Source organism: Tetrao urogallus, assembly GCF_951394365.1.
Source record: "Tetrao urogallus genome assembly, chromosome: 1".
NCBI classification, from domain to species: Eukaryota; Metazoa; Chordata; class Aves; order Galliformes; family Phasianidae; genus Tetrao; species Tetrao urogallus.
The window spans coordinates 164,859,087-164,884,302 of record NC_136813.1 but is presented as its reverse complement, the minus strand read 5'-3'; the positions used below and the strand labels follow the sequence as shown (position 1 = coordinate 164,884,302).

The 25,216-nt window shown below is 39.3% G+C and overlaps 1 protein-coding gene across 2 annotated transcripts in view; it reads left to right on the top strand.

The window, feature by feature from the left end:
- PDZRN4 (PDZ domain containing ring finger 4) overlaps positions 1–25,216 on the top strand; it is a gene marked incomplete at both ends in the record, with an annotated part of 240,128 nt that overhangs the window by 179,694 nt on the left and 35,218 nt on the right. For both annotated transcript variants that reach the window (XM_079540361.1, XM_079540362.1), the window contains 2 exons: positions 15,790–16,043; positions 17,191–17,293. In XM_079540361.1, the coding sequence (XP_079396487.1) occupies positions 15,790–16,043; positions 17,191–17,293 (357 nt within the window). The remainder of the gene's footprint in view (positions 1–15,789; positions 16,044–17,190; positions 17,294–25,216) is intronic.

Genomic DNA, 25,216 nt, shown 5'->3' with positions numbered 1-25,216 from the left:
TTGTAACTGGAGGAAATAATCTCTTCAGATGGACATGCAGAAAAATAATGGTAGAAAAGGCAGCTGCAGGTCTTGTGTGAAAGTTAGATGTTATTTGGGTGAATGTAGATCTTTCCTCTGCTTGTGTCAGAGTTGGATGTAGAAGCTGATAAGCTGCTGAAGTACATTACTGGCAGTATTAGAGATGAAACAGAGATCATTGAATCACAGAATGTCTTGGATTGGAAGGGAACTCAAGGATCATCAGGTTCCAACCCACATGCCACAGGCAGGTTTAAGGCGGAGCTGAGTGCTGGAGGTCTGCTTCTTCTTGCACTGCCAGTGCTTTGTGATACCAAAGGGTGCCCAAAGTGTGGTCCTTGTTGATTTTGTTATGGTGAAACACAGCTCTCTGTTTTTAAAGTTGAATGTTTGTGTAGCGTTCCAAATTTCAGGTCACTTGAGTTTTTGGAGCTTTATTCCCCCGTAAGGGTAAGTTTTCTTAAAACTGAAAGGTTGTATTACGTTTTTTGTAGGTATAGGAATCAAAGTTCTGTTTTCATTGTGTTTTGTATGATTTAATCACATGATGATTCATCTTGCGTATTATACAATTACTACTTCATGGCAAGATTGAAAACTGCATGAACATGCTTAAAATATGAACTGCAAATACGGGATGTTAAGCAGGCAAGATAAATTGCTGTATTCTTTTCAACCCGAAAAGCTGGTTGGCTGTACTGCACACTAACTGTATCTGACCAGCTACATGAAATCCAGCCTATGGAGAGTAGTCATGTTATTACAGTCTACCCCTTTTGAAGATAACTTTCTTTTGGGGGATGTACAATCAGAGTCAAGCAGCAATTTTAAAAGCTTCTCGGAAGGATTTTCAAATGTATGTGTCTTGAATGGAGGGGAAAAACGCCTGCAGAGTTAGGGTAGGAGTGGGGCACAGGCAATGCAGAGGCAGGAGGCTGGTATCTATACATTAAAAACTAACAGCTTAATAAGAAGATTTTTGAAGTCTTTTTTTTTTTTTTTTCATTGATTCGATTTGTAAAATAGCCCCCAGAATAAGCACTACAGGCATAACTGTGAGGCAAAGGGTGTCAGTGTAGAGAGAGAGTAGTAGTAGCCAGGATGAATAAGCCATTTGTTAAGATAGTTTAGCATGCTGACGATGATAGAATAAAATTAAATAGTGTACCTGTGCTTAGGATCAGACTGGGATTTGCAAGCCTTCAAGTTCGCGGTGTAGAAGGAGTACAGTCTGAAGGAAAGGATGATTACAGATAAAGGAGGCAAAGGGTAAGTGGGATATATTGAATCACAGATTAAGTGGAGGTAGATGGTTACAAAGCCAGGCTTCACTGATAGTTTTGGGTTGTGGTTTGGTTTTTTTTCTCATTAGCAGATACTTTATCTTGACAAAGAATATGTAGTGGGTTCAGTTTATCTGGACTTCAGATAAACAAAAATATCTGAGGTGGAATTATTAGAGAAAACTGAAACAGAAATGGTTAGATAAGCAGTCACAAGGAGGATATGGAGTCAAATCCACCAGAATATCTATGTGTGTAATGTTAAAAAGGAAGGGATGGTGGGAGGTTACTGCTGGAGCTCCATAAGGGTTTGTCTTTGTACTGATCTTGTTTAACACTTTTGTTAGTGACCTTTGCAGAAATATCAGTAGACTTCACCTGGCAGTTCAAGCATCTAATGCCATCTAAAATACAGATGGCTTCAGCAGGACTGTGAGGTTTACCTGGGTGCCTTGAGGGGAAAACTGGGTAAGGAGGGCAAGAGATGGGGGGAAAGCTGAATGCTGAGGAAAGAAAGGGGATTAAATAAAAAAAGCAACAATGTAATGAATCATGATTTAGTAAAGTACAGTAAGCAGAATAAATAAAGAGAGGAGAGCAGGAGAGTGAGGCTAGACTTGCCACTATCTAGAGACTGGAGACTTCCAAACATGGCTGTTGTACTCCTTTGACTGGAACAGAGCTTGAGAAGGAAAGAGCATTTTGGGAGAGTAGTCTTTGCCTACCCACACTAACTCCTTAACTTTGACTCTACTTGATATCTGCTTAGATAATATTTAATGACTGTAAAATATAGCTTCAGAAAATGTTGCAGATTTATTCTGTTCCAAAATATCTGCTAACTTGATGAACAGATTTTTGCAGAGTGAAAAACATGATTTCATACACCCTTATGCTGAGCTCAGGTTTCACAATTTCTAGGCAAATGGCTTTGTTAGACTACTCTCAATATGCAGCTGCTGCTGCTGCCCTTTCTCTCTGCTGTTATTTTTAAAAGAAAGGAGAAAGTCCAGTTTTCCTTTGGACTCCTTATTTTTAAAGAAATCTGACTGACAGTCTAGACCTGAAATAACAGGGATGACTTGCTGCAGAGAAGTGGCTGCTTTAGTGCAAGGCTTCATGGAAGCACCAGAAGTGCTTTTCAAGTTTGCTTCCAGCCTGGTGTGCACAATGCCTCCTTGCTTACCCCACAGACCTTGTGCGTTTCCTGCCTGACAGCTGAGGGGCTCTGTGGTTTGTCCAAACCAAACAACACAGGGAGGGAATGAAGACTCTGAGTCCCTTTTGGTACTCTGGCACACCATCTAATGATCATGCATCAGGATGTCAGATGGGACAGCATCTCCCTCTCTGAGATCTCAGTAGCACAAACTGCTCCAAGTAATTCCTCTTATGCAACATACTGGATGTGATGGCTTGCCTGCAGCTAATTTCTACCAACTGCAGCAGGCTTCAGGAAGAAGCTGGAGGTGCGGATTGCATGACTGGGCACCTGACCTCCTCATTTACCAGTTTTCCTAAGGCTGAGTTTTGGGGAAAGAAATATGAGTGTTATGAATTTATGTAAGATAGCACCGGCTACTTTAACTCTTCTTCAGTGCGACTTCTGTACCAACGGCAAACATAGGAGAGTGTGATGGTATTTCCATTCGGTATTTATTAAAGAAGCACTCGAGGCCAGTATGCAAATTCTTTCTCACAAAAGTCTTCTTGTCTGGGAATCTCTATCAAGGGCAGGTTCGTCTCCTTTGCATGCAAATATTGAATTTTGACAGAATTTGAAGTCTGCAGTCCCTTTTCTCTGATGTTTTATTGTTGTCTAATATATGTCAATAATTAATTGCAAAGTAGTCACAGTGAGAAACAATACTATTAATATTAACTTTATTGTTTTATTTTTAAATAGTCTGCCTGAAAAATCATCTGCACTACCTCTGGCTACTTCTCACCCAGTATTTCCTGTCCTTTGGATGAACAATAATTCAAGATTTTTTTTTGATTGTCAGATCTTGGAGGCAGACATGAAACAGAGGGCAGAGCATTTTCTGCTAGGAACAAAGAGCGGTGCTAAGAGGGCTGGAGACTTGCAGTCAGGTGCTCCGCTCTCAGAGGTGGAAGCTGGCCAAATTTCCCTGGTGGCCTGGCCTTTCTGCCGTGGTTGCATGTCAGCAACTGAGCCCAACAAGTGTCAGCATGAATTCAAATAGCAGAATTGATTGCTGGGAATGATTTATGCCCGTCTGCCTCTTCTGGGATGGGGAAGGTTCGCTTAAATTTTGTCCTGCCATTTTGAACTGGCTTCGTACGTTTCTCAATTTATTGCAGGTTTTCACCTGCGGTTCTTTTCACCAATAACTTTGTACCCTGACATTTTGCTTTGTTATCTTGTAAAGCCAGCTTCCAATGAAAGTTTAAAGGAATCTGGCTTTCTTAAAGAATGTATCTATCAGCAGTAACATGAGAGCTGCTCTGGGGTCCTGCATGAGGTGGGTTTTGAAGTAGGAGCCTGTTTGATTTTGAATTTAAGGGGAAAACATGCTTTACTACAATGGAACCTTTCTGAATCGTAACCTCTTCTGCAAATATGCTGAGAGCAAACCTTTGAATCTCGATCTGGATGTAGATTCTGTATCTGACCTGTTAGAGCACCCAGAATGAGAACTTGGTCAAAATTTGCACATGGATGCTGTGTGTCCATGGAACTGAGGGCCTACAATTCCTTCCTGCCAGCGTTCTATTCTTCAGTGTACAACTTCTATGAGCAGTAATATTGCAACATCAAGTTTTAGTTTCTGTGAGCAGAAATGCTATATTTTGGCATGTTTCTTGCCCTCCATTGAAGAAGGTTACTGTGTGGATAAACACTAAGAGGTAGAAGCCATGGTAAGATGCTAACTATGCTGTCCTAAAATTTGACTGTGAGGCTGAGAAATGTTGCTTCTCAGTGCTGTTGATTTGGGCATAACAGCTTCATCAGTTAAGGTCACTGATTAAATGGCATCATCTGGGTTTATAAACACAACACTGTGTTTAAAACGTTTTGAAAGCATGTATGAATTGTCAGTTATTATTTGATCATTCATTTATAGGCACAGGTAGAACTTATATCTGCCTTTATAAAATCATCCTATGTATATAATTTGTATTTTGCCATCCAGCATTTAAGTGCACCTGAGTGATCTAACATATAACTTAAAACACAAAGAGCTTTATATCCTTCTTTCACTGGTATCTGTTTTTTTTTATTATTATTTTATCATATGCCATATAAGCTAAAAAGAAAAAAGCTCCTTTAAAAAGAACTGTATTACTGAGATAAAGCAAAGATGAAATCACCCTTGTCTTGATACCACACCACGTTAAAGTGTTTTCATTGTCTAGGCCATAAACTTTGTTTTAAAGCATGTCTGTTTTGATTCATGTCCCCTCATAATTCGTTATCTAAATTCTCAGCACAGGTGTATAATCATGATTGTTACTGCAGCAATGCCTAGAGCACCCTATTTAGTCTGAGACCCTGTAGTGCTTGATGCTGTGTTGCCAAAAAGACACAGTCCTTGCACCTAGCCAATTTTATCTAAATAGACAAGTACAAAAGGTATAAAGTGTGGATGCAGTATTTTTTCAGTGTTTTGAATTGTTCTTGCTGCTTTTCCATTAAGTAATCAAAAGCCTATTCAATATTAAAGGATGACTCTGTTGCTAAGAACAGAAAGCATTGCTCTGTTCATGATGTTAAGAAGCCTTTTCTGCACAGTGCTCCCGATCTGATGTCACTCACAGCAACAAAGCAGAAAGAATGACCATATGCATCCAGTGGCTTCTGAATAGCTAACAGGGATATTCTTAAAAATCTCCTTGGATTTCAGTGATATTCATAGCACTGCACAATGCTGATATAAATCTGATCCGCACAGCATATTCAGTGGTCAGCCAACACCACAGCCTTGGCCACCGGCCATCCGTAAGCTCTCTGCTCTAGCTTTCAGCTACTTGGTCCAAAACTGCCTTGACGTGCCCTGAAAAGCTGGTCTGCTGCTGGAGCAGCAACTTCAGCACAGTTCTACTGTGCACCCAGAGCTTCCTGGGAAAAGGAGACTGATGGGGTCCTGTGGGAATTTCCTCAGTAAGTGCCTTTTGCAGGTGTTTGGGCAGCTCTTTGCAGACAGCTTTGCTGTCTCCTGAATCCTACGTGGAAATGTCTTATCCATAAGGGGAAAGTTCCCTTTGCAGGTGTTAAGTGCTGAAGTTTTACAGGAGCAGCTGCTGCTGCTGGCACTGCAGAGACCAAACACAGGGTGATAAAGGAAATAAAAGGAGTGAGAGAAGGATAGGAGAGGAAAGCCAAAGTGGAAGGTAGAATAAAACAGAGAGGGAAAAATTGTGAGAGAAGACAGATATAGAAAGAGACACTCCAGAAGGAAGAATAAACATAGAAACACTGGGACAGCAATAGCAGCTGTAATTGGTTTTAAGCCAGGAAGGAGCTGGAGCTCTTATTGCTGACTCCATGTACACAGCCACAGTGCTGTATAAATAAGATAGATAGAATTAGACTGCTCCTCACATTAACATCACTTAATTTTTCCTGCAAACAGGGAATGTGGAAATTGAACTTCAGAAATTAAAAGCTGTATTCATAATAGCACAGTAACCCATCACTCAGTAGAAAAGTAAAGAAATCCTACATGGCTAAATAGTCTTTAAAGGAGTATCAAGGTAGAAGAGAGAGAAGCAAAAAGGAAGAAACAGACACAAGCATTTTTTATAAGAGTTATAGAGTGGCTTACGTTGGAAGGGATCTTACAGATCATTGTGGTATCTCTCTCATAACTTACCTCTCTAAATATGCATCTGTATGCAGTTTTGTTTGTGTTCATTGCGTGTAACTGAACATGTACAAGGATGCTCTTGTCAGCATTACCTGATTTCTTGATACTCAAATAGAAGCGGTTGCTAAGGCTGTTCGTAAGAGCTGCTGGGAACTATTTGGCGGAAAGAGATGAAATGGTGTTTTGGATAGCAGGTAAAGTCCCATCACCGGCTTTATTTTATCAGATGAAGAGTCCTTCTGAGTTTGGATTTTCTACTTTATTGAAAAAGAGATCAAGGAAGTTGTGCCATATGCCCTGTTCCAGAAGCAGGATGAAATTAAAATTTATTGTGAACTCTTGCTGTGTTGGACCCTAATCCTAAAACACTATTAATGTGTGAGCCTGTGAAAAGTATTTTTAAAACATCTAGTCTTGTAAAAGGTTGAAGGATTTTTTGCCAATATGATGCTTCTGGAGTAAAGCCATGAAAACAAATGGAGAACAGCAGTGTCAAATTAGTGTCAAGGCAGTGTGAGATAAGAATGGAAAATGACTGAAAAGGACCCACGGTGTTTTATTCCAAGGGAAGAGGAGCCTTTTCTGTTCCTTCAAAATTTAAAAACAGATATACAGTAAGGAATGAATGCTGAAGTAGAGCAAGTCTGTTGTATGTTCATTAAAGAAAATCAAACGTAAATGCTGAGGGATCAGCACTGCATGTGGTTGGAGGCCCAGCAGGTTGAGGGATTCAATCAGCTGGGACAGTATCCCATGTCTCAATCAGGGAGGGGACTAGGCCTGGTGCTCTGTTGCTGGGTTTAACCTCACTGCTTTTTTACAGTATAAAACACTGGCTCTTGGAGTACCCTCTTGGCCAAGGCACTGGATGGGCTGCAGGCAGCATGCTGTCAACTGCTCATTGCTGCTGCTGCTTGTAAGAAAAAGCCCAGAGTTCTGGTGGTTGCTGGTGGATTTGTGGGCAGGAAAAGCGCTGCCTGGCTGGGACAGGAATTGCTGGAGATCAGGAGTGCAGCAGTCAGAGCAGCACCAAGAGCTGGCCAGCTGAGCAGGTTGCTGCTGTGTGTCCTGGTCCCACACAGCTGGAGCAGGTGGCAGTTAGTCCTCTAGCTTTCACTGGACTACCTTAAATTGAATTTAAAAGTAGAGGATAAAATCTGCCTTATGCTTAACTGCATGCATTAAATGGGGAATTTTAATAATGTGCCAACAGCAGCAGTTTGGAGTATCTTGCTGAGGAAAAGGTCACTATGCCCATAAGTTATCCTAGCATTTGATCAGTGGACTCCTTTCCAAAGACTTTAAGTCTAATTATTCACTGCTTATAAAGTCACTTGAGATATAAAAAGTCTTTTTGTAGTAATGAGAGAAACCCCCACAATTAGCCAGAAGGTAGCCATCTATCTTTTTAAACTACTTGGTTCAGAGGAGAGCAGGAGTTTCAGGCCTGTGATTGTGGGCGAATTGTTATGACAGTGATAAGTGTAACACTCATGCAGTGGTGCCAGCCCTCGCTGAGTTCATGGAAGGTCGGGGTTTTTTTCTAAAGGTGAAATAGAGACTCTTCTTTTTACTGTAATGTAGGATATGGTTCCCCTCACAGGAGAAAAGTAGCATGTTGTTTACAGATGCCTGAAATCTGCAGTTCAGCCTTGTCCACTATTCTTTGGAAGTTGCAGACAATTAAAGAATGTGATTAATTTGATCTCCTAAAATTTCAATAGCAACTGCCTTTTCAAATCCTGTTTTCTGAGGAAAATACATACTCTGGAAGAGAAATTGGACAGTGAGCTTGTGCTAGAGAAAACACCATAAAGTTCACAGGAGAATATAGCATTCAGTGCAGGGGCTTAGTGATAAAAATGATTTACTCTGAGCACACACACACTGGACTTTGATTGTATTCTTCACTACCATCAAAGGGCTGGTGCATGTGGTAGATCTGGTGAGAAATTTGTCTAAGGTCCTACCCACAAAAAGAAAAAGGTTGCAATAATTAATGTAATAAGTGATGGTGTAATTATATCAAGGAGTAACATAACATATTTTATGCATGCCACAGCTAGTTTAGTCTTTATTGCCCTCAGGCATAATCTTAATATCATTAGAAAAACTGTTCGTCAATATTAAATGCAATTTATGTAGTAAATACACTCCAGCCTTGTTACATCACCATCTGGGTTAGCTGAGATTTTGGAGTTGTATTGGGCAGTGCTGGTGAAGGCAAACCTCACAAGTGCTGCGACTGTCCAGATGTCACGGTGGGTTGATGAGAAAAGCTGGTGCTCCCAGCCTGCTAGAAGGAGCCAAGCTTAGAGACAGACAGGAAAAGCATTTAGGAGAGGAAAGATGGAATTAAGGCAGGAAAGAAAGGAAGTCCTGGGAACAAAAACGAGGTCTGCAGTGAAAGAGAGGGGGCAGAGTGAAAAGAGCTGAAAGCCAAAGAGGGGAGAGAGAGGAGGAGAACAAGACTGAGAGTACCATCTGGAAGAGATAAGAAGGATGTCCGTAGTGTCCAGTAACACCTCTGCTGGGTGTATGGAGGGAGACAGAAAAGAAGAATAATGGCTGCTCACAAATTCATGTCTTCCAGCACTTGGCTCTGAGCAGCTCACTGTGAAACTGATTCACTGATTCTTACACTTAATTTGGCATTTTCAGTTCACTCACAAACCAGCAAAACTGCAGATGAGTACGCTTGCTGTTTCGTAACTCAGGTGAACTTCTGATCTATCCCTGTGTTCAAGACTAAAGGAGCTGAAAGAACTGCATTGCTCTAACATGTAGTGAGTAGATGGAATATTCTATTTTCCATTTACACTGACTGTCAAGTGCCATGCTATGAACTACAGGAACTGAGATCACATTTTGGGCACAGTTTAGCACTGCTAACTCAGTAGTGATTTCAAACTTGTAGCAGGCATAGTTTTCCTGGTGGTGCTAACACAGCATTGTAGCATCCAAGTGTTCTTCTGAAAAATACTTCAAGATGAAGGTCCAGAGCCACAAAGAAAGTTCAGACATGGAAATGCTGAGTGTCTCTTTTTTGCTGTCTTTTCCTAGGGTGGATATTTTGCCTGATTTTCTACACACTGCCAGAGAAGAATTAGGTGTTCATATACAGTTGTGGTTACAGTTATTCTTAACCCAGCCAGCTGGAAGCAGGGTATAGCCATGCATCTAAAATACCATCGCCTTACTATGCTTGATACCTTAACTGCAAGTAAGAATAAGTTTGTTATTCAGAACATCAAACTTCCTCATTAAGGAGGGGGAAGGGCTTTGTGATTTCTTTGGTTTTAGTGGATTTGATTTTCCATTCACAGATGAATGTGGTTCTGTACCCACAGTTTTGGGAAGCACTTGTTGCAGTGAGTTTTGTTTTAGGTAGAGATGACTGGGTAAAGAAGGTAACATTGAGGAGAATTAGATATTAAGCTCAAGTTTGTATCCGATGGAGAGGCAAAATTGCTCAAGCATTTTTGTGTTACTTACCTTGCTCACTAGTTTGCTGTATTGTACTGCACTTGTGATGGGAATTATTTCTCCATTCTCAGAACATCTACCTGAGGCATTATTTCCAATCCAGTTTAAAATTCTTTTGAGTTTCCTAAGGTAGCTTGTTAACGCAGTACTTTCAAGCAGTGTCCAGCTCTTTGCCAGGGTCTTTTGGGGATGAATCCAGCCCTTCTCAGAGAGAAGCTGCAGCACTCAGACCTACCCACAGATCACAGAGGATATCTGAACAAAGCAAAGCACAGTCTTGAGGTCAGTTGAAAGAAGAATGCTTTCTTATGACAGCTGCTCTTTAGATAATCAAAATCACTAGGAAGTCCCTGGGAAGTTTCTCTCTAGAAAGATGCTCTACGAAGTGGAAACAGGGATATTTCTGTTGTTCACAAATTTTTTAACACTTATATTTTCTTGCTTAGCTTAAATCTTAGGCACAGGCTTTTCAGAAACAGTAGGTATTTGCTAAATATTGGGTGACTGAACTGATGCTGGTTACACATAGGAAAATGCACAGGAGGCTGCAGTATTGACCATTGCCTGAGTCTGTTCAGTGATGTTGAACCAGTTACACAGAGTAGCAAATAGGACAAGCTTAAGCTGTTCAGGAAATAGGAAATTAGTTCTTATTACAAGAAGAACTTAGCCTTTGGAAAAACAGCCTGAGGAAAAACAGCCAGAGCCTGTGTATTCAGCCAACTCAAACCATTCTATGATTATGTGATTCTGTTGCTTTCAGAAGGGCTGACATGATTGGGCGATTAGGGCAACAAAGGATCAAATGGGAACAAACATCATTTAACTCATGTGGCTGAGGAAGAAGAAATGTCATTAACCAGAATAATAAAAGTTGTCCCTTCACTGAACTTCCATGAACCCTGATGGAGATAGTGGTATTGGATAATGACTGTATTTGCTACCTTAGAGATTTACTTGCTCAAGAAATGCAGTTTAGTACTGAACTATAACCTAAAAGGTCAGTGTGCTGAATGCCATTTCTGTAGATGAACTATCACATTTGTGTTAGCAGAAAAGTTGCAGTGTTCTCTCTGCAGCCCGTGTATCTCTGGTAGCCCACATGTCCTGTGCCCCCTGTTCTGTCTGGAGAGCCTCATCTCTGGCAGCTTTTAGCATTGGAAGTTTTCTAAAATGTCTGTATGTAACAAAAGCTTTATGTCTGGGAGAAAGATGGTATATTTTCCTTCTTTTTCTTTGTTTTTATTCTTGTAGTTAGGGAGAGCTCAAATTCTTGTCCTAAAAAAAGACTGATCAAACTATGACACAGTGCTCAATCTTTTTTGCCAGTTGTCTATCCAAGGATGCACTCTGGGATTTCATTGCCTGGGTGTATTTTAGGGGCAAGAGACTGGAGGTGAAGAGACTGTCGTGATGAGAGCAGATTTAACACCTGTCAGGTCAGAGGCATCTTTTGCATGAATGTTGAAATCTCCCTGGACAGTAAGCCTTGTGAACTCCATCATCACGTCAGACACTATCTCTGTCATTTCTCCAGGAAACCCTTGTAGCTGGACGTCTGTGGTCTAGCAAAATGCTCAAGTTATTCTTCCTTTGCCCTTACTGATTAACAGGAGGTCTCCGAGGTTTTTACTTCAGAAGAGCCAGTCTTAAATTTTAAGTTGCATATGCAAGTTACTTGCTGAAGAGAGAAGGTTATCTCTTAAACTGCTACTGTGATAACTTTTGTGATGGTTGCATTCATGTGATTACACATATTTTTCTTTTTCTTTTCTTCTTTTCCTTTTTCTCTTTTTATACATAGTATGAAGGACAGACTACAAGAAACATCAGGATTTCTGGCTCTTCATTCAAAAATTCTGGCCAGCGTTGATAGAAATTGCCAACATCAGAAAAACATTTAAAGATGAGGGTATTTCAAACACAAGCATTTAAATCTTGGAAGCAGTCTTAGTTGAAGCACTCTTATATTACTATTTTTTTTTTTTAGACTACAAAGTGCAAGAATAACCTAACAACCATCTGCTGATGTTTTTTTATATTCAGTGTTTTGTAATTTACTCCAGTCCCCTCTGTCCTTCTCTGCTGTCCACCTCTGCATGTGTGGGAATAAACCTATGTGCTGTGGTGCTGGTGTTAGAAATGGAGGTTGGCCAATGTCAGCTGATTTGTGCATGAAAAACAAAGCCTGATTGCTTGTTTATTTTCTGATGCTGTTGAAGTTTTGCATGTGGCTGGATTTAGAGCAAAGGGATGGCCAGCATCCAGGCAGCGGCCACCAGTCGCTCTGGGGAAGATGCTGACAAGTGGCCCAGACTTTGCAATGTGTCCAAAAGGGGGGAGAGTGTTCATTAAACAGAAGCTTAATCAAACAGGGCAGGAGGATGGTTTACATGAGAAAAGATATATTCTTTACTTAACATTCACAACTTGCTTGTGGATTAATTAGCCCATCTGCTGCAACAAATGTATTCCCATGTCTTTGTGTTGACTGTTAAAAGTGACTGATTTCTCTATCCATTCAAAATAGTACCCTAGATTCCACTGAAAGTAACCTTTCTGATGCAAGGAATTTATTTAATCATCCACTAAGAACCTGTAAGTGGCTTGCTGTAAATAAGTGCTCAGCAATCTACACCTCCCAGGGTAACTATATGTGAGTGTTAAGTTAGGGGATGTTGCAGGAGGCAGACGAACCTTAAAGAAACTGAGTGAAGAGAGCTTACAGCCCCATCTGTAGTATTGGCTTTGGGTTTTAAAATAAATTCACTCTTTCCAGCCCCAAGTGGGCAGGACAGCTGCCAGAGTAGAGTAATTCAGCTATAGATTTTCTTCTGAGAAAGGCAGTGTTCATAAATTAGGTGACCTTTATGCAGATCGACAGAGTGTGTTGATGAACTTCAAGTGACAATTTAAACAAGTATTAGGTGTCCAGAGTGCATAAGAAACCAGCATAAAGGATGGAATGCTTTCAAAGTCTTTAAATTAAACAGGCATTTAAATGAAAATAGAGGTCAGCCATATGTTGCCAGGATAAATGAAAATGTGTATCTTTTGTGATTTTTCACATTTATGTGATTTTAAAATATTAATATTCTTTGGAAATAAAATTTGCATGTAAATGGCATTAGCATGTATTTATGTCTGTTTCCTCAGACTAAGGGCGAGGTGTTGGCTGATATCAATTACACAGCTTCTGATATTTCAAAATAATCTAGCATATATTTTGTATGCTATCCAGATATCTTTTCACTTTGCTTATACAAATCTGTGGTAAAATGGTCAGCTTCTGCCAAAAATCACCACATAATTCAGGTGGGATATAGCAGAATTGTGTCCTTATTACTTGAATAGGAAAAGAAAATGATACGACAATATGTTGTATTTTTTCCTATACACTTGCTATTAGGAGAAACACCACATCTGTTATCAGAAAGTTTTTAAAAGAATTAAAAAGGTTTGGGAAGACAGGAAAGTAATTTTTATGTTCCTAAAGCCTTGGGAATGAGAGTTATTCAGAAAGCCTGTAGGACAATCTTTTCACAAAAGCTGCCAAAACTGTGAAAACTGTGGAAAATTGTTTCTTTGATAGGATCTGAGTTAGAAGCAGGAATGAAGCAGAGGAGAGGCTGGAGCTGAAGAGTGACTGGAAGACCCAGACTTAAAGCTTTATCTCTAATTGCCTCTATTAGACATGGCTGAATCTGAACGCCCTGGCAGTGTAACTTGTGCTATCAGAGAGGGTTTGCAGAAGCTGAGTCCTTGGGGAAATTTCTTTCATTTTCTCATAACATAGCTTATTTTTCAAGCATGCTGCCATTGCCTCTTGTACATCACTGATATTTCTGCATGTAACTTAGTTTAACATAACCAAAGGTTGTAATTGGATGAATTATAATTTGAAAGATAAAATCTTAACATTTTCTGGCTTCAGTCGTCAGAGAAATAGCATGCAGGTCACTCAGAAAGTAATACCTCCTATTTATTTCCATGGAAAGTACAACAGCTACAACTGGCACAATAACACTATTTGATAGAGCAAATAGATCTGCTGCTTTGTTTCCATAAACACTCAACAAGCCTCAAAGCGTGTCAGTGGGTGCAATTTTTCCACATGCAGGAATTCAATGACACACCTTTGCTTTATACACTTCAGTGTGAGATGCCATTCTGTCAGACTGCCCGTCTGCTGCCATCTGTCACGCAGCAACAAAATGTAATGGAATATTGGTGGGATATCCAACTCTACTGCCATCGCACCACCATTTGCCTATGGCATTGTGGGCTGACATGATAAAGTAGGAGGCTTTTTCTTTCAGAGCAGCCCTCATACAAATGTGTTGAAATCAGGTGATTAAGCTAGCTGCCATTAGTATTATTTGATCATAGTCTAGGTTACATTGTATAGCACTTCTGAGGCTCCCAGATATTCAGCACATGAGTTTTGAGGGGTTTTAGGTAAAGAAATCTATTCAGGACATTTCTAATCTGCTCATGACTATACGATATCAAATCCTTGCACTGATGACCACACTACAGTATGTCCTCATTTCTCTTGTCCTCATGAGTGACATGGCCATGAAGGCAGTGCTGGTTATACACTGTACTCAAGCATGCACTCTGGAAACATATCAAGTTGGTATATATAAGTAATTAATGGTCAACTCTATTATAACCATCCAGCTGAGTAGGTATGGTTACACCTGTTGCCTCAAATATGACATGTTTAATTGCAAATGCTTCTCCTGGCAGGCTTAAAAACTGTTACTTGCTGACTGTGCTGAGTGGGTCTTTTGAGTTTGCTGGTGTTGTCCTTGGATTTTTTGGTTTGTTGGTTGTTTTTTTTTGTTTGTTTGTTTTTTGACAAGAAAGTTCCAGGTATTTCTTTAATGAAAGAGCGATGTGGCAAAGAAATGTTGTGTTCAGCAAAAGTCTCTGGTGGATTTTGTCCAATGTCTGGGAAGGGCTTAGAGTTAGTTCATTAAGGAGAAGTTTTAGGACTTGATAGTCTATATAATAAAGTAAATTTGGGCATTACGTTGCAGTAGAATCCTATTTCTGATTTGCTGTCAGTGAGGAGATTTTCACAGGGATATAAATTTAAATCTATCTTTGGTACTATTCAGATATTCACAGTTCTTTCTAGAAAATAATGCCATTTTACCACAGTACAGGATCATCTCACCTCCACAGCAGCTCACAACAGTTTGATGCTGTGCAACAGAACAGAATCCCATGACTCTGAAAACAATGCAGAATTGTAGTTTCTGTGTAACTTTCTGTATTGTTGCACTGTCTTTGAGGACTTGGATACTGGCTGCTGTTGGCAAATTAGTCATTGCATTTTGTAGTGGGATGATTCTCGTCAAGTTTTCCCTTAATGCTTGAGTTCATGTGAATTGAGCACTAAGTCTTACAGTTACCTTTTTTTAATATGAAAAGACCCCACTTGGACTTGTAGGAATTCGCTACTTCACTTAGCAGCAGAAAGAAACCTTTCTACACAGTCTTTTATTTTCCCCAAGCTGTGCTGCATTTGCAGCACAATTTTCTGTTTTATTAGTTGTCTGTTTGTAGCAAATAAGTTCTTCAGTTTGTTTACCTTAGATTTCCCTTTCCTTGAAATAGCAGCAGCTGACTGTCAGTCAAATCTTCCTTTTTTTGGCCTTAATTATTGTATGAATGCAATAGCTGATAAGTGGCAAAACAGTGAAAGTTGGCCTTGTTTCTTTTCAGATATCCAAGATGTGTTTACTGACTTCTGCATTAATAACAATACCATGCCAGAAATCCCTTATTATGGTTGCAAGCCACAGAAAATGTTGAAATTGAAAATTAAAGACACTCCTCCTTTTTCATTTGTACTTTATGAGGGAAATAAAATAAAATGAGAGAACTAATTTTAAATGTTTCTTTGCTGTTTTGAGATTCCATTGTGACAGTTCAAAACATTTCTATTTTCTATCATAAAGAATTTATTTATTCTCTAGCCTTATCTGCTCTCTTGCATGACTACCAAAAGAAAGTTCAGTCAGTGTCAGCAAATGACTTGATGTATTGCTTGATGTATAGTTATTCTGCCTGTATTTTACACCCTCATTTTTGTTCTGCCTTTTCTCTTGTGTGTGATCTTTGGTATATCTGTATATTTTTCTGTTTTTGTCTAGGTCAATGGGAAGGACCTCTCCAAGGCCACTCATGAAGAGGCAGTGGAAGCTTTTCGCAATGCTAAGGAGCCAATTGTAGTTCAGGTTTTACGAAGAGCCCCAATCAGCAAAGCTCATGGTAGCTCTCAGGATGTACGGCTTGTGGATGCCTGCACTCAAACCGACATCACTTTTGAGCACATTATGGCTCTGGCCAAACTAAGGCCTTCCACACCTCCTGTTCCTGATATCTGTCCTTTTCTGCTTTCAGACAGGTATGGCTTATCTTCTGTAGTTTTCAGGTGATGTTAAGGCATTGCAATTGCCTTTAGCTTTCTTTTACAAAAGTCAGAGGAACAGTTTAAATAAATTGTAGATGTTGGTAATTGTTGCCCCATTTAGACTTTACTGATGATTTTCCTCAACTCTTGCATTAGACCGCAGGAAGGAATGTTGTTCTCACTTACTTTGTGCTCGCGCACAATGTTCATCTAAACATTAAGCTTCGATCAAGAAGAAAAACAGTTCTGTGTTCCAAAGTATTGAAAAGGCTTATAAAACACATAAAGAGATGTCTTGTTACTTTCTATTATTTCAAACTTCTTAAAGAAAGAGGGAAAGTAATTTATTTTATTTTATTAAAAGTCCCCCTTAGCTAAGGCAAGTCAAAAATGTGGAGAAGGAAAGTATAATTTCACCTTTCATATGGTATACAATGTGAATTATGCCTTCGTTGAATGAACATCTTCTGAAATGTAATTGGATGCAAATATCATTTAAAAAAAAAAGGTTTGAGGTAGATCCACACCTGCGATCCAAAGCTGTACCTAAGTGCATGTTGTGAAGACCTCATTCTTTGTGTCTCAAACTCATGTAACCATTCAGTTTACCGACATTCTAAAATGTGCGGTTATTCAAGTGCCCTTCATCACCCTGTTATCACTTTAACAAAACCATATAATGCAAAGCATTTAATGCAAGCACTTGAACAACTTTAAGCCTGATGTGGGTTGTAGATTGAAGATGTTCATGTTTTTATAATGAGATGATTGATAAGTTGGCACTGATCATGATGCAGCATATGAATGTGTAGTTAGGTACATTAATGAGCAAAAGGAATTCCAAATGTTCATAATTAAGTAGTTTGGCCTGAAACAGACCCTGTTAAGAGATCACACTCTGCAAATCTAACAAAAGATGAACCCAGCAAAATGAGCTAATCTACAATCTGAGCTTTTGAAAAGAAAACAGCCCTTTCTACTTCAGGTCCTATTTCATTTAGGCTGTCAGGCAATTGAGAGTAATATTTCAGAGATAAGGAAACTACAGATCAGGGGTTTTGTGTGATTTTTTAAAATCATTTTTAATTTAAAAAACAAATTATCTCATCTACTGTTTTTTGTATTGCTTTGTTCTGTGTAGCTGCCATTCTCTACAGCCAGTGGAGCATGAATTTTATGAAGGTAATGAGTATCTTTCCGGCCTGCCTGCTGATGCAGATAGAGCAGAGGACTTTGAGTATGAGGTAAGATCAATGGCACACTGCAACCTCTCTTTCTGCTATTATAGATATGGTATTTGCACAGGTGATAGCAAGCTCCTCTGGGGAAAAATTGAAAATAATTAATATCAGAAAGTGTTCTTTTTTACCTGTATAATTTCACAAGCTTTACTGTAGTTAGTTTATGCATGTGAAACACGGAAGTGAAATTCTGCACTGGGTGTCACCAAACAAGTTTGGGATGCCTTTTAAGTATGCTCCCTCTTTGTGCAGTTGAGACTGTAACTCAGCTGCATTCTTTTTGCAATTTTACCTCTCTGAAGCAAAAAAAAATCAGAATTAGAAATGGTAGCTGAAAACTTAATTCTTCTTTTTCTTCTCTCTAATTTTAAGAATTAATTGGCCTTTTTACTCATGCCTTAGGGATTAGTCTCGCAGATACTTGGGCGTGTGCTTGAGCATTTGAAAGATCAGGTTATAACTTTGAAAATTAATATCATTTCTGTTATTTGCTCTTTGAATTTGACATTATAAGTATTGCAATTACAAGAAATTGTGCTGTGTACCACAGGTCTCCCTTTGCTTTTAATGTATTGTATTCTCTAGTGACAAGGGTGGATGTCTTTCTGAATCACTGGAAAATCTTTTTTGGAGCTTCCCCAAATGATAACATGATTATTGTTGTTCTTCATTAGATTTTCATTTCAATACCTGAATAGTATTCTTGCCTGTCAATCATTGAATTTTTGTGTTTTCCGCTATATTTCAGGAAGAATATATTTGTAGAAGCAGGCATAAGAAGCAGATGATTCTTTTTATTATTAAACGGTGCTAAGTCTTTGTATAAGTTCACATTGCTGTATTTTAAACAGGAGTGATTATAAATAATTAAATACCTTTAATACAAGGTTTACCTTTAATACCTTTAATACAAGACTTAAAATATCCTATCCTTCTGTTTGCAGTATCCTAAGAAATGTTTTTAAAGGTTTCACATAACTATTTGACATTTGGAAATGAAATGAATGGCAAAAGCTTTGGCAAATATGCCATGTCTTCACTTTTATCTTATCTTTAGCAGCTAAGATGCTTTACTGCATGTTCATCTCATTGTTCTTTTCTCCTAGCAGCTTGGGGAATCCAAGTTCTTCCCCAGGAAGTAGAAAAATCAAATAACATCTGCTTAGTGAATCTCAATCAAAACAAGCAAACTTTTATTTGAACTTCTCAAAAAATCATTGCTAGGGATTAGTGAAATCATTATTTCTTCCCAGTTGGGTTTTGGTGTGATATCTCACAGCATAAGAATCTCAGAGCTTACATACTGCTTCAGCTCCCTGGGTGTAATACAATATTAAGTTTCTGTGACAAGTGTATTTGTTTATATTGCTTTTTCCTTAAACTAGTAGGAGCTATTTTTCTAGTAATATTTAAATAAATTAGTAATGGAAACATCTAGAAGAAATAAATTTTAAAAAGATACATTTTTAGGTGAAAATATTCTTTCACTATATTATCAGCTACATATTAAAATAGTAATGGATTTCAAATCTGCATAGGGTCTACCTAGTGTAATCAAGTCCTCTTTATGGCCATTATTAATCCCTAATAATAGTTGGCACAAGTATTATCATAGTGGCAAATACTTCAGCAGATTCTCAGTTGCCTGTAATCACTGCTAATCATACCATCACAGTCATTAATTTGCTGTCAGCTGTGATTCAGTGGCCCAAGGCAAATGCACTGAGTGATTGAAATAGTGTTTCATGTGAAATTCAAATAGGAAATGAACTGTCTGCACTCCCTTCAGGAGAAGAATCCATTCTAAATAGGAAAGGTTTGAAGGAGAAGCATCTTGGAACCTTTTACTAGAGCTCCAAATGTGAAACCCTTTCCTAAAATTTAAACCTGTGTGGTGGTACCACTATGATTTATTATGATCGCTCATTGGTTGTATTACCTGTTGTTTAATATCCTCATAAGAAGTTATTTAATATCCTTATGAGAAGTTATTAAGCTCCTTTAGTGTAAGTAGAGAGCCCAGAGATACACATCTTCAAAAATAGATCTCGTGAAGGGCCGAGTCAAAATGGATTTGTTAGCTGTCCAGGGGAAAAGCAGCAGGGCATTAACTTTCCTTCTTTGTAAGGACTTTCTGGTGTGAGCCCCAGCTAATTACACAGAACAAAACAAACTACCTGGTTAGCATTTCCATGCATTAAAAGGATAGCTGGATAGGTTTAACAGAAGCAAGTGTAGAGTCTTGCATCTAGGGAGGAATAATTGCAAGCACCGCTACAGGTGGGGGATGACCTGCTGGAGAGGAGCTCTGCGGAGATGGACCTGGGTGTCCTGGTGGATGACAGGTTGGCCATGAGCCAGCAGTGTGCCCTCGTGGCCAAAAAGGCCAATGGCATCCTGGGGTGCATTAAAAAGAGCGTGGCCAGCAGGTCGAGGGAGGTGATCCTCCCCCTCTACTCTGCCCTGGTAAGGCCTCATCTGGAGTACTGCGTCCAGTTCTGGGCTCCCCAGTACAAAGACAGGGATCTCTTGGAAAGAGTCCAGCGGAGGGCCACAAAGATGGTAAAGGGCCTGGAGCATCTCTTCTATGAGGAAAGGCTGAGTGAACTGGGTCTGTTCAGCCTTGAGAAAAGAAGACTGAGAGGGACTTGATCCAAGTCTATAAATATCTAAGGTGTGAGGGGCAGAGTGTCAAGGCCAGACTGTTTTCAGCAGTGTGTGGAGACAGGACAAGGGGAAACGGCCAGAAACTGCAGCATAGGAAGTTCTGCACAAATGTGCGCAAGAACTTCTTTACAGTGAGGTGACGGAGCACTGGAACAGGCTGCCCAGGGAGGTGGTGGAGTCTCCTTCTCTGGAGATGTTCAAGACCTGCCTGGATGCCTACCTGTGTGACCTGGTGTAGGGAACCTGCTTTGGCAGGGGGGTTGGACTCGATGATCTCTGGAGGTCCCTTCCAACCCCTATGATTCTGTGATTCTGTGATAGGTAAGCAGCTCACAAGTCTCCATGTCAAACCAAAGAACTTAAAAATGAATTTTGAAGCCAAATGTGGAGATTTCAGAAAGGTTCTGAAACAAGGTAGTATGCAGAAAGAATACTATTGACTGATTATTTTCTAGAATGGTGCTAAGTCCCTCCATTTTGATGTGACAAATAGAAAGTATGTAACCAAATCAGGAAATGAAGATGTGAGATTATTAACAACTGAGATGCCGTAAACAAGCATGTCTTCCAAGAAAGGAATGTCCTGCAAAGCTTTGATCAACTTGGAACTGGCTTACAGATAAGTGCTGGAGTTTACCTGAATTACCACCATAAAAAGAAAACAAGACAATCATATCTGATACCCAGCACTGGGGATATGGACTTGCACTTGCTGGTGGATTTTGTAGGATTAGACACTTGCAAGATTCCATTTGTACACTAGAAAAAAAATAATGGTTTGAGTACACTTTGCCACAGCTCAATAAACTCAAGTACAAGCCAATTGTCTTGGAAGAGTGAACTCCCTGGGAGGCTCATTAGGCTCCGTTCAGCACCATACTTTAAACAAATAGCTGGGAAGATGACAAAGCTGGGGGATTGCTGGCAGCCAGCTCAAGTGTCCTAATGTGTCTCCTGCAAAGCTTGTCCTAAAAGGAATTTGAATTGTTGATTTATATTGAGACAGGTCAGAGCCAGCAACAGTCTGTGTTGACAGAAAGAGATCAAAAGATCTGTGCTTCTGGCATACCCAGATACCCAGGAGGACTTTTAAGATAAAGTAGGAACTGACCAATTTGTAAATGCTCAGTTGGACTTGAAGTCAAGATGATTGAAAGAGAGCCAAATATTTTCAAGGACAAACCCAACTTCTCTCTGGCTACAAGTTGTGCTGCTGGAATTACCTCATGTGATACTAGAGTATGCATCACACTGCCTACTACCAATGAGGCAAAAGGACTAAAACCATTGTAGCCTCCAGTAATTTTGTGTTACATATAGCTCTAAAATTTGCACTGAAGATTTGTGCTTGTTAGAAGTGCAGAAGATACTGGTTCTAGAGAGGCGTAAACAAGCTTTGCTAATAACACTTCTGAACCTGCTATCAAAGAGAGAGAAGCACCATATACTTGGTTAGGAACATTTGTTGTAATGCAGAGATTAGAGGTACAAAATCAGTTACATACTGGAACAGTGAAATGAATTGCACCAAAAAAAAAACGTTGTAAAGACAAAGCTGGATGAAAGAGTGCATCACTAGTGTCTAGTGTCTAGTCCTACACATTCAGTCTGAGATGATTGCCTCTCAAAAAGAGAGACAACAGAAAATAAAATGTTACAAGCAGTCACAAGCAGATATTATTGTTTAGTCAACAGTTCTTTATCCTGTGGCAGAAACCTTAATAACGTCTGTGTACTAAAAAGTACCCTTTAAACAAAGTGAAAGTGTGAAGTGATTGGATTTTGCCATGAGAGGTGATATTATGGAAATTACAGCTCCTAAAATCTTGTGCATCTGAGATAAGAAAAGATTCTATTTTTTTTTTTCCACTGGATGCCAGGATTAGCATTTTCAGAATGAAAAATGCAGAATGGCAACCATTATCTCAGCCTATCTGTGTCCAATGACTCCTATTTTAATGTATGCAAATACACATGCTAACAGGTTGAGGCAGTATTAATCATATTACCTGGAAGAATTTGCCAAAGGTTGAGTTGACCTTATATGAAATTATGAGGATGCTCTTGATGCTTTTCACTTCATATGTTAGAAATCTTTGAGCTTCTCTGCTTTGCTAGGAAGAATTGATAAGTATTGCTCAAGAATTTAGTGCATGTCACCAAATCAACAGACCAGTATGCTAGATGCACAAGTAAGATTTTTCTATGGCAAGATTTTCAGAAACTTTTTATGAATAAATAAGGAGTCATACATCCCACCAGAAACGGCAACCACAGAAGAGCATAGTAATATTATATTGAGAAAAAAAGCATAGTAATATTACATTGAGAAAAAACCTGCCATTTTGATTCTTTCCGTGGTCTGAAAAAAACAGAGCTTCTGAAAATGAGAAAATTCATATGAAAGATTCTTGATTCCATTATTAGTGTCTCTTCATGAGAAGAGCAACCCATGGGTTAATACCTCATCTCAAAATTGAGTAGTTGTAAGTTCATTTTGTACTTGGTAGTTGCAAGAGACAGATTTTTAGTCAGGATAAGGAAATGTGTATGTGTATGCACAATGAATATAAGTGCTAATTTATGGTTCTGCACAGCCGTTCTCTTAAACGTGTTGATAAGTATTTGCACTCATAAATCTGCTAACTGTAAATGTGGATTAGCCCTTTAAGTTCTATCACTGGCCCGATCCAAGTGCACTGAAATTGCTGAGGTTTTCTTTTGACCTGAGCATTTTTGGATCACATGCTATTGCCTGTTTTCACAAATAACTAAACAAGGAAGAGACAGCAGTTTGAAAATTAAAGGAACTGGCCTCAAAAAAGCTTTTGCGTAGAGCTGTTCTCACCAAACTCCTTAAAACTCCCGTAGCAGGGAAAATTTTGTTCTGTTGTCTTCATTTCTCTTACTGTAACTGATGCGATGGAGAGGTAAAGCTTGGGTTTGCTGTTCCAAATAACACTCCTGAGTGTTACGTAGGGAAGATTGCTCTGTCAGGTGCAAATTTGAATTTTCCATTTCTGTGGCAGAACATTTTGGCACTGATTGCTTGTATTGTTTGTATGCTTTCTCTTCAGAACCAAAAGGAGTAATTTTGTTCAGATCAGTAATCCGAGTGAGGTTGTTGAACCATATAAGTCATGTGAATGCAGAAAGAGTTGTGGGTGGAGGCCCTCAGCTCTCTAGCTATAGGGCCCTGCTGTTAAATATGGATGCCAGAGCCTTTCTGGAAGGCCCATCACTGCTGTAGGAGGCCAAGAGAGACCAGCCTGCCTTTTGAATTAGTATTTAAGGCCTTTCCAGCACAGGGATTATTTAACCAATAAACCAAAGGGATCTGTCTATCTTGTAAATACATATTTAGGGCCTTCTTAACATGAGGATTACTGAGTTGATAGTGTGTAACAGCTCCCTTCAGAGCTGTGATAGCCTGCAAACACCCTTTAGCGAACATTACGGGCACTTGTGGCGGTGCAATTGGAGCTCCTGTTTCAATTGCTAGCACCTGAATAAACAGTTTTTATGGAAGCAGTGCCCGTGCACACACTGCCAGAGCTTCTGAAAGCTAGTCAGGCTCTTTTGTTTTGTTACCTGATGAGTATTTCTGTACATAAAAGCTAACTCAAAAGATGGAAGCATAACCAGCTAAATGGAAGACATTCCTGAGATAAGAGCTTTCCAGAAATCCCTCACATGTAGCATGGCATTTTTCCTTACATCTATTAAGTTGTGTTTTTTAATAATATAAAGGGGTGAGAGAAAGAGACAGAGTGAGCAAAATCCTGCTTCAGCAGGGATCACACAAGACAAGTTCTAGCCAAATGCAGGTAGGATGGCAGTGAAGTGAATGAGCAGAACCACTCTAATACCTTTGTGACTTGCTATCACATTGAGCTTTTTTCTTTTCTACTTCCTGCAGGGATTCGATTCCTTTTCTCCTGAGCCTCGTAAAACTTGGGAGGAATCAGAAAGAGCCTTCAGTGAATGAAAGGCAGATTTCAAATTCAGCAAACACCAGATATAATTGAAAATAGAAGGCTTCAAGAAATATGACGTTATACAGGCAGAATCCTAATAGAGATGTAGCTGTTGCAATGCTGAAGAGCCAAAGTTGTGTACAAGGCCATGCCTTACCATTGAGGTCAAATCTCATTGGTGTAATGGGGAAGATGTGATAAGGCTTGCTGGTAAATATGGTGTAGATTTTAAAGGGAAAACAGGCACTATTCACCACATGCCTGCTGCTGTTGCAGTGGTGCTGGAAGGACTGATCTGACAAGTCAGAGTGGGCTCAGATAAATTGCAAATTACCGTCCTACATCTATTTTCTGTCTAGCATTTCATAATTGCCTTAAAGGTACTGCTGAATAGTAGATGTTCCATAGTAAAAAGACATTATACCAAAGTTGCTGCTCAGGAATTTCAAAGTAATTTTTAATGTTAATTAACACCTGTTAAGGAGCTTCGTGAAGGATGTAAACACGTATGTATGTGCTTGTGATACAGAGAATCACAGAAATACAGAGAAAACTACAAGCTATATCTTGAATACACTAATTGGGAAACCTGCAAGGAACTCTCTTTCTTTGACTAGTAAATAGAATATTGTTTCAGCTGGGCCTGTTGAAAAAAAATTGCAATAGAGCTTTTAAAAGCATTCCTCAAAATTTTCTCATTTGAACTCAAAAGTAATTCTGAGCTACTAATAGCTAGTGTGTGATTCATCTGACTGTCACTGTGGACTATTACATTGGAAAAGTGACAGTTAAAATGGAGAAGTGACATTGGTACATTTTTCCCTGTAAATCTTTGAATAGCACTGTGTAATAAATAAAATAAAACTCTCTTAGCATGCATTTGGCATACTACAGCAAAAGATCATGCATTTCACTGATATTTTTATGTTCAAGACCCCTGGAGATTTAAGTCACCATAATCTACTTATAAACAATAATAAATATGTAATTTCTCCCTAACTGTGACCAATTGTACACTGTAAATGAGCAAAATATTAGTAAAAAAAAAAAGGGAACACTTCTTTACTTCTGATTTTGCAGTCAAAGTGCAAGGTTTTGCATTTGGGCCGGAGGAATCCCAGGCATCCATACAGACTGAATGAGCAGTCCTAGAGAGCAGCTCTGCAGAGAAGGACCTAGGGGTCATGATGGATGAAAAGCTTAATTGAGCCAGCAGTGTGCTCTTGCAGCTCGAAAAGCAAATGGTATCCTGGACTCCATCAAAAGAGGGGTGGCCAGCAGG